Source organism: Antedon bifida, chromosome 2 (genome assembly GCF_963402885.1).
Source record: "Antedon bifida chromosome 2, ecAntBifi1.1, whole genome shotgun sequence".
Taxonomy (NCBI): Eukaryota; Metazoa; Echinodermata; class Crinoidea; order Comatulida; family Antedonidae; genus Antedon; species Antedon bifida.
Genome location: NC_136227.1, coordinates 15,657,177 through 15,667,994, shown reverse-complemented (window position 1 = coordinate 15,667,994; position 10,818 = coordinate 15,657,177). Strand labels below are relative to the sequence as shown.

The 10,818-nt window shown below is 37.2% G+C and overlaps 1 protein-coding gene across 1 annotated transcript in view; it reads left to right on the top strand.

Moving 5' to 3' along the window:
• Positions 1–7,833: 7,833 nt before the first annotated feature.
• LOC144835479 (uncharacterized) overlaps positions 7,834–10,818 on the top strand; it is a 79,660-nt gene continuing 76,675 nt past the window's right edge. Inside the window, exon 1 of the mRNA XM_078690564.1 lies at positions 7,834–8,052. Within this exon, the coding sequence (XP_078546690.1) occupies positions 7,834–8,052 (219 nt within the window). The remainder of the gene's footprint in view (positions 8,053–10,818) is intronic.

The window sequence follows — 10,818 nt, the reverse complement described above, 5'->3', positions numbered from 1 at the left end:
TTGCTTTTTATGCGCTCGAGAAAATGATGGACCATTTGGATCTGCACGTATTGCATCTAATCTAATAATGTGTTTGCGATTACACACCATGTCTAAGAAGGTATAGTTATGACGATTACCTATCCACTGGCCATTTTGACTGAAGTATACTTCACATGGTTCTGACCCAACAAGATCAAGTCGGCATTGTAATGTTGGGTGATTGTCCCTATAGTAAACAATCAGCATAACAGCAAAATGACATGATAGGAGCATATCTTGAAAGCATTGTCGGGTGATAAAATTGTTTTTCAATGTTAGATTAGGGGTGTTTAGAATCCAATTTCTCCATATTCCAAAAAAATGTGAGACAGTTGCTGCATATGTGATTCTTTTTGTAAGGCTTGCAACAACACTAAAGAATATTTCAACATAAAACCATACAATCTTCAAATAAAGAAGTGTCCCTAGAACTGTTGAATTTGGTATTTTGCCATCATTGCCATCTATTATGTTTTGTAAACAAGTCTGGACTTTAAGAAATGTAAGTCTTTGAGCAGCAGCCCAATTTTGTCGATCTCTGCGTAATATATCGTCTCTATACAGACCATGTTGGATTGCATTGAACTCATTATACACTAAGTGGAGATGATTAATTGTGGCGATGTTGCGTCCGACATGTAGTATGCGAGTTGACAAATCTAATGGGTTAATAGCTTTCTTATGATTGTGAATTGGATCTTGATCGCCAACTCCGCGTATAGTATAACCATTATCCTGTAGGCCTACATCTTTTTCCATGCGTGCTGAATAGATAAAACCCAAAGCTTTGGGTATTGGCCTAAATTTCATTTCACCATATGCTGTAGTGGCCTCTTCCAGCATCAACTTTCTTCTACGAGAATCACCATCAGATGACCCGCCGATAAGTGGTCCAAGCACCGGCTCAATATGTTGTTCATAATAACGCTGAATCCTTTGGTGTTGATGTCGAACCATTATGTGAGAAAAGCGGTTGCACGTTGGCATTATCAGGATTGGTATGCGTGGCAAATATTGATGAAGTGGATTTATTAGAATGAGACGTGCATAAGATCCAATTTTGTTTTCTCTGAATGCTGAGACGAGCTTGTCATAGGTATTTTCATCATTCCCAAGTACAATTGAATAGTCATCCAGGCACTTATGATTCTCTCCATCAATTCCACAAAATCCAACAAGACTGTCTGACTCTTGGTCATATCGTATCTCAGCAATTATAGCAGTCTCATCTTCTGCAATAAGTGTTGGAATTGGTTGAGTGATATTTAGTCTCTGCTTCGCATCTTTGTATATCTGTGAAACAGTTTCAAAGTTTTTCTTATCAAGTCCAGGTAATAATTTCACCTCCTGTTTTTTTCGCCACCTTTTAATAGATGAAACGTTAGGGCCCAGTAAATTTCTTGTCACAAAGTCTGCCAGTCTGGGGCCACCCCATAACATAATCACTTCATAAAATTGTTGGCAGGAAGCTTTGTAACGACAACCCTGTGGACCTTTTCTGTTCAAATTTGATGAAATAGTGGATAGAAAATCCTTCAATATATTATTGTCATCTAATAGACCACTCTCCCCTGCTTGTTTCAAGTTATAAGCTAAGGCTCTGTAATCACCTCGCAATGCATGTTCTTTCAATTTTTCTTTTGTATTTCTTAGCCTTAGACGAAGTCTAAGATTCTCAGCTTTGAGAAGGAAAGTTTCCGACTTCCCTTTCTCTATCTGTTTCTTTAAGTTTCGAAGTGTTTGCAAAGATTCTTCATGTGTCATATTTTCATATTTGAGCCCATCACCTCTTGGTACAAGTCTGCTTGTATATCCATTACGGGCTAAAGCTCGCTTTCTAAATGATGGTAAATTCGGAATTAATGAACAATAATAGCAGACATTATTTGGAAAAGAATTATTTGTATTTGAACGAGCACAACGTTTGTGTCGAAATGTTCCAGTCTTTACTATTGGCACCGCATCGACTTCCGTTACCCAATCATAGTGTTTGTCACTGTACCAAGTCTCAATGCGATTATCCATGCCAGGATGTGTATCTTGAATTAATTCATCAACATTACATTTCACATTTTTTCCTTTTGTGCAGTATGTTATTATTGATTTTCTGAAACCATGACAATGTTGAATGGGTCCATATAGTCATGACGTATTCGGTTTTGGAGCCCCCTTGAAGAACGATGTGATCCTACTATTGTTCTTTGAAGAATTGCTCTGATGTTTCTTGGATGAAATATGAGTTGTAGCTCGAGTGATGGGCTTGGAACCTTTAGTGCTTGTCAATGATATATGAACATTGGAACAGTCCAGACAGGTAGCTACTTTGTTTTCAGAATGAAATGAAAATTTATCTGGGAATTGTTTGCATATTATCTGATATTCCGCCCTGGCCAGACTTAACTGTTGGTTAGTTCCATCTTTAGATTGTAAACTTGTGATGTTCTGTAGATGGGATCCACAAATAACATGCCTCTTAATAGCTTGCAAACGTTGGTTATATGGCCCTGCCTGGTTTAATGTTTCACATATGCTACACATGAACTCAAAATGTCCATTCACTTCTTGAATATTGAATGTACATGTCACTCCTGTTTCTGCTGAATGTGAAGTTGATATTTCATTGGCAATACGCTGAAGGTGTTTTTGCTGACGGCTACAAAATGTTTGCATATATGTTTCATCTTCACTTGAGTCGGATGAGTCGGGGTCGGATGAGTTATGTTTTCTTTTCTGTGGCGTTATCGGGGGAATTATTGAAAAACTAGGTGCTGGAATGGTGTGTTGTATATCTGTGGATGTAAAAATATTACAATTTCTTAATACAATTTTATTAGGTGCACTATTGCCAGGGTTGAATTAAGTAAGCAGTGGGTACTGCATTTTGGTAATAATTATTATTTTTAAGATGTAATATAAATAATAACTGAAATTTGCGACTGAAGAGTAAATCACCAAAATAACAATACAGTAATACATTTATATAAACTCAAAAAGCTTTTCAAGAAGATGACAAAGGTAGAAACTTGCATAAATTTTCTGAACATATTAATATTATTTTATTTAAAAAATAAATAACAATACCTAGGCTAGTTGCAGGAAGATTGGTTGGGGGACTGGTGGGGGAACTGGAGCCAGAACTGGGTAGACTTGTAGATGTAGTTGAAGAACATGCTGCAGCTGCGGGTGCAGCTGTTACAATTTTGTTAACTGATGATAAAAAAAACCAACATATTTTAATTTGTAAAATTAAATAAATTTTTTAAATATTTGTTAAAGCCCTTAAAGTTCTCTACAGTCAGTACATATTCCAATACATTTACCCTATATATATTTATAACATAATAATTTAACCTAAAATACTATATTATTGTAATAATTACCATCTATTCTTTAAACAGGTCACAGAAAGATAAACATAACCATTACCCCGAGTGATAAATGGTAGCTATTTTGACAGCCTATTTTAAGCCAATGCTCATAAGAAAAGTATGTAAGGAATCTATTAATATTCAGCTTTCTATCCAAAATGATTGATTACATACAGTACAAGTGATCCCCAAGTGATCTTAAATTGCAAATAACTGTCTGTGGTGCTTTAGAAAATAGGTAAAAATTGACCTCACACACTGTTAATAGATGGTGAGTTTTAAAGTGTAACTTTACAATTTCATACATATCATAGTTTTCAGTAATTGTCTACGGTTTATTTTGAGCTAGGGAGCTTACTAGCCTAGCCTACTATCCAAAAGAATGTAAGCATTAGCCAGGACCCCTGACCCATGTTGTAATAAATAATGACGATCCTGTGGATTAAGGCGGGATTAGGCTATGGTTAGGGGTGTCCCTAGGTACGGTAGGCCTACTACTACTAGGCTAGTTAGTAGTACTAGTAGGCCTAGGCTAGGCCTAGCCTATTAGGGCCAGGCTATAAACTATAATTATAATACTAATAGTAATAATAGTAAGGTAAAAAAATCACTTACCAACATCATCGTCGACCGCATTATCAACATCACCACTTGTATTTGTAATGCGTTCATGTTTAGCAGGAGGACACTCACAATATGCACAACATATCATATCCATGCTTGCCATAAAACCATCACATTCAAAACATTTTAGGCAACGGCCTCTCAAAACTCCTCGCTTATCCATATTGTTTCCGCTTTCTCCGTCCCCTCTCCTCATCATCACCACCGCGGAAAAGCAGGAGAAGAAGCCATGACGTCATGATAAGTTACATACATAGTCGTTGATCCTGTCGCATTTTCTAATCGCTTGATTTGTATCTAAACGACATCGCACTGTGCTCTCTAAAAAGACGGCAGAAACAAGGCCACACCAGAGAGGGCGCAATATTTGTACTGGTTCCCGGCATGATCTGCGCATGGCCAAAGAGACCACCGTTCATCAAAAAACGTGACGTGTTTTGACAAGAAGTTTATCGCGCGTCCGATATCCGAGGTGCAATTGCATGTGTGACGTGTGTGTGTGTCGTGAACAACGATCGATAATCAAGAGTGGTCACAGTTGAATGATTTTGTCCTAGGCCGGCCGGCCCGCTGGCTAGCTATCTGGCTGAACTCTATTCAAAGGTATTTTATAGCGATGGGCCCCGCGATGGGCTTTTTATAGCCGGGCTTAGGCCTATAGATAGCATCCAGTATGCTAAAATCCCTGCAAAATTTGGCGATAAATCATGACATTTTGACACGGGTGGGCGGGCCAGGGACTTAAACTACTAATTTCACCCTGTCATTTCCTACACTTGTGCTACCAACTCTCCATATTTTCCCACACTTGTGCTACCAGGCCCTCGAAAATATACCCGTAAATGCGGCACCTCCCCGTATGGAAATATTTAAGAGTGACCCCCCCGGGGTATCAGTTGATTTTGAAATGCCTTGTCATTCATTTATTTCTTATGTTTAACTTTATAATGTAATTTGTTAATTTTGCAAATGTAATTTCTGTTCATTTTAGGCCTTTTATTTATATCTGTATTTTGTATCATCATTGTAAACAACACTTAACTGCTGCATGGAGACTTTAAATTTATATTTACAAAACTTTAAAAACACAATTAAATCAGGAGGTAAAATGGTTAATAAAACACTAAAAATAAGATTAAATATTAAAATTAGGAAAATCGAAATAATAATAAAAATAATACCACTTTAACTAAATAACAAATAAAGATCATAACTCATAACATAATTAAATGATATACAGTATTAACAAGAACATAAATAATTAAATAATAATAAACAATATAATATTTAAATTAAATGACATTGTTAATAATAGGTCTAATAATATTTTCTTTAAAATTAACATATTAATAACATTGATAATAATACTAATAATAAATAATAACACTCCATCAAAGTTAAGTATTGTACTTTTTGCTCTTTAGTTTCTTTTTGTACAATTCGTTTCCTTTCATTTAAATGTTTTTTCTTTTAGTTTCTCTTTATACTTTTATTTAGCCTTCTGGCTAACTTAATGTATGTAATGTATGTAAGAACGCACCGTCCAGAAGAACGTGTGCCGCCGATTTAAAGGCGTATGTTCAATAAAGTTATTATTATTTACTACATATCACCAGCGGAGTAATAATAACTTATTACCTCATTATGTTTAAAAATGTTCAAATACAATATTCCATATAATAAAGTGCGCCCTCACCCGTCATATTTTTATCGATCAATTTTAACTGTACCTCAATGAATTAAATATAAGATTATAATACGAAACATGATGCGGTTTGTTAGTTTATTGCCTCTTTTTTTTAAACGCAAGTGGCAGAATGTACTTTTCTAATTTATTTCTAATTTTTATCATGGAAAATAAGGATTTTATATATTTAAACACATTACAACCTCCAGTATACCATCATGATGGATTATATTCATATTGAATATCTGCTAACACGTAATGATAATAATAATAACTAGAGGGTACTCCGAGAGTACAAACCTCCGCCTACTGTAAAATTCCCCTACATAAAATTCCCCCCGAAAATGTTTTTTTTTACATTTTTTTTATTAGTTCTAAAGTGTAAATAGGCTAACTGCACTCTACAAAGTTGTGGATGAGAGTTTGGTGTAATGATTATGTATCCAGCTTCTCACAGTTAAGGTCCCTGGTTCAAGTCCCGCTGAGAGTTTTTTTTTTTTTTTTTTGTGGACCCTGATCTTTAGCCTTGACCCTTTAAAATTTAACCAAAATTATATGATGAGTCATTGATCATTGTGGCTAAGTTTGGTGAGAATCGGATCAAAACTGTGGTCTCCAGGCAGTAAAATAGTATTTTGTTAGTTGTGACCTTGACCTATGACCTTTCCCCCTCAAATTCGAACTCGTCCGAGCTTTTGGGGCATAGATCATTGTGGCCAAATTTGGTGAGAATCGGATAAAAACTGTGGCCTCCAGGCTGTTCACAGACACACACACAAACATACAGGGGTGAAAACATAACCTCCTTGGCGGAGGTAATAATAATAATAATTCAACATTTATTAGTTTCTATCAATGGTAAAACAATACAATAAAAAAGAATGATAATTTATAATGAGACAATACAAAAATACCATTAATAGAGGATCTTGCAAGAAGAGATTACTTGTCACGCAAGACCCATAAACAAAAGAAAAAATACATTTATGAACAGGCGGGAAACCAACAATGTCTTGGTTTACCTCGGAGCACTTAGTCTCGTGATGGGCCTAAGATGCCCCTCTCACGAGAGGGTACAGTAACAAATGCTTCATCAAAACCTTGCTCCGACGGCTTACGACTGGCTACGCACATGAGAGTCACTGGCCAGCTCGTCGCCCCTCTCATGAGAGGGTACAGTAACTAATGCACAAAGGTAGTGCAGTACTTAATCAAACAGACCTTGCTCCATCGGCTTCGACTGGCTACGCACATGAGTGTCACTGGCCAGCTTCGTCGCCCTTGTTCCTTGCTGGCTCAGGATGTGTCTCTGACGCTACATCTGCTGGCTTTGTTCAGACTCGCGCCAGGAAGTGGTTATGAAAGTGCATCAAGCGCATACGGTCACCTAAGCACTCAACCTCTTAGGTGGGTCATGACATGATGCACATCTATTGCCTTCTAGGTGTATCTAGATGGCGGGCCACCCTCGCGATAGAATCCCAACAGGAATCTCCCTCACCGTCTATAATATATTATATTAGCCGACCAAAACATTACTCAATGGTGCTAGCGCCAACCGATAGACCCTGTTAAGTTTGGGTCAGGTATGCGCCTTCCTGCTCTACCTGGTTGAGTCAGGTCTGCAGGCCTGCACCGTGTCGGGCTTCCGGTATGCCTTAGGGGCAATCATACCGATATTCAATGATGGTTGAGCGTTTCTGCATCTCAACAGTCTATTGAGTGCATGAGATGAGACTGGCCTCCAGTAAAGGCCCTTGTTCCTGTTGGGACGTCAGTATCGATCTAGTCGCTCTAATACTCCAGGTGGGCCTTCAGGCTAGGCCCATACTTTTCTCGCCTTTGACCATTCATCACAATGAAACCGCAAGAATGCTGGCGCGAGTTGCACTCTCCTTCCTAACATCTGGTTTAGGTTTGAGTGTCATTTTATGTGGCTAGTAATAGGAACCATTTCCTAGCAAGATGCTTGACTGCTCGCGATTTGCTGACTGTGTTCATCATCCTACACTCGTACATGATGATGCTCCTCTCGCTATGCCTGCACCCGCTGCGGCTTCTACAGACCCGGATGCTCTGTCCCCGGCAGTTCTGTAGGCCATCGCAGCAGCAGTGAGAGCATTGCAGAGGGAGATGCCCTCTGTAGTCTCTCCTCTCATCGGCCCTTCCCCTGTTCCATATACAGAACTACGGCCCCCGCCTCAGGCGTTTGTGTCTGAGGGTCCGTCCATTGTCAGAGGTTACGAAAGTGACACGACGATGGTCACGCTCTCCGACGAGGAGCATGCGCAAGAGCGTGAGGGACCGGAGGAAGAGGGCCTGCAGGCATTGGTTAACCGGACGGTTCCAACGGTACTCGAATTCCTATGAGTCGACCACGTGCAAAGTCAACAACTGAAATTGAGTTATGCACTTTATCAGTCACTCCACCATCAATTCACATGCATCAGTTGCATGTGGTTGCATAGGTGTTGTATACAGGTAGTGCCAGCTAGGTGGCGAACACAGTCAACATTCACGTCACCTCATCGTTATCTCCACAAACATCACACCAGTAGCCACAGCAGAGCTGAAGGTAATGGATACACAAAGCTCTTTGTAACTTGTCTCCCACCGCCGACTAGTATCTAGTCCGGTGCTATACTGGCTATTGTCGGTTTATCCAGGTTGACCAATAACCGGTAATTTGTTTAGTTTTATACTTGATTAGGCCTAACTGTAATAATATCACAGGCTATAAAACATGTACATTTACTATCAAATTTATATCCTGATGAATTTCAACATTTCTTAAGGGCTAAATGGAACTTAAAGTCTACAACCTAGTTTTCCTGATAATATCTATCTGAGATAAAAATGTTTACACTTATTGATAGATTTGATAATAAAACAAAGGGATTGTCATTGGCAACCCTTATCACCATGGTTACGAAAAGACTGAATAAGCCAAATTGTTGTCTTTTCGTTTCAGAGTTTGAATTATTTATTTTTTATGCAGGGAAATTACTATTAGCTACTACAAATAGAAATATGTTGTAAATGCAATATTGTGGAAATATGTTTGACCCAAATGATGTTCTATGGGGGCGTTTATTCGTGGGGGATTATTCAAAAGAGGGTGTTTATTCAAATTGTCATCCATGCATCCTACCAGGTCCCCATCTCTGAAACCTATCAGCACCACTTCTAACCAGCTTCAGTACATTTTCTAGTAAAAAGAACCCACCTTTCATTGGGCATTTGATATGGAACACAATCTAAAATGTTTGTAACCAAAGTCGAGCTTGAGTGACAGTCAATACTGAAACACACATGGAATTTGATTATAAGTGATTTGAATAAAATAAATTTAATTAATTTCAAACAATGACAATTTATTTAATTTATTTAAAAATTGATATCAAAAAAGCATTTTGTTCATTCAATCTGGGGATGGCAATGTAGTAAAAAAATAAATAATAATTAAAGTATAGCTAGTAAAATAGTTTGTTTAGCAGAATTGCTATGGAAGTTTACTCAATAATATAGTTCTACTGTTGCCACTATTACATTCTAGAATGATTAATTAAAACCAAACATGTTGAGTGCTTTCTGCCTTTTTAGCTTACATACATTTTTCCATTTTGGTGCTTAGTATCAGGTGAATTGCGTTAAAGTTGGCACCATCTGCAGTTGATTGAATGTATCAGTTAAATGTTGAAAGAAATGAAAAAATGATGAAAATGAGAGCCTCTGTAGGCTGTACACTGTTATGTTTTAAACAGTATAGGGCAAAAAAAAAAAAAAATTATTGTGTTGGCCACGTTTTGGGTAAATCCTAAAAATGGGTAGGTCGGTAGGAAAAGTTTTTTTTTTTTTTTTTTTTTTCCCCAGACCAAAAATGTGTTGCCGGCAAAATAATAAACAATTTACACAATTGATACAAAAAGACTTTTAAACACTTTTCATAGCACCCTAGGCTCACGCTAGCTATAATTGTTTCAACAAAAGTTTAAAAAAGGTTTATTAAATAAACGTAGGCCTAGTTTTTTGAGGCAAAAATGCCTAGGCTAGCACTAGCTACCATTTTTAAAGCCAACAAAAACAATCAAGATCGAAATAAACTATTTCCGTGTTAATGCTACATTACGCAAGTTAACATATTATTCTAGATGAAAAAAATTGAGTTTTATATTGTTTTATCCATACGTAATTACACTGGCATTAAAGATATAACATTAAAATGTAGGCCGTTTTATGAGCCATATTTCGCCGATTTCTTATCGCGGGGAAATTCAGCGACATCGATCGATCGATCGAGGCTAGAGGTCCGGCTAGAGGCCTAGCGTGCATGCCGGAAAGGATGGATTATCGCTATATAAATAACAAGTTTGAACAAAAGAGCTTACGACAATCTTAGGTACATTTTTATTAAACGTATATAGGCCTACTCGCTTGGCGAACCCATGCCTTTTAAATCAGTTAACAAGTCCGTAATCGGATCGTAGTACTGTGCAGTAAAACCAAAAAACACCGCATCAACAACCTCGTGCGGTGTACGATCTGTTGTTCTTTTGCTGCAGATCAACATTGGTAGAGTCCATTAATTATGAGGGTGTTTAAAAATGTGATAACTATTAAAAACCTGTCTTAACCACTGTGTAATCAAATTGTTTATTTAATTTAAACTTGGATCTCCCAAAAATTAATAATCGCGTATTCCGGTTATCACGTGATTGATTCACGGTTGGTTGCTTCTTTTTTACACGTCCGGCGGAGGTGAAATATGTTCGCCAATTTGGCAAATAAGACAATATTTTTTTACCATTTGGTTTCAAAATTGCCGTTTGGCTCAAAAAAAAAAGAAAAGCCGACCTTCATTTTCGGCAGTTTAGGGTCGGTCGGGCGTGGCCAACACAATAATTTTTTTTTTTTGGCCTAGTTGTAAAACTAAATTTTCATGATAAATGGTTTATTACATTTTATAGACTTAATTATGGCTAGTCATATGGCTGTGTATTAATTATATAAACAGTTTAATTTTCAAAACATGTTGGATAATCATTTGACTAATATCAAAACAAGTTTATTGTTTAATAATATTATGCTTTTATAAATAATCATATTTATACTAAATAA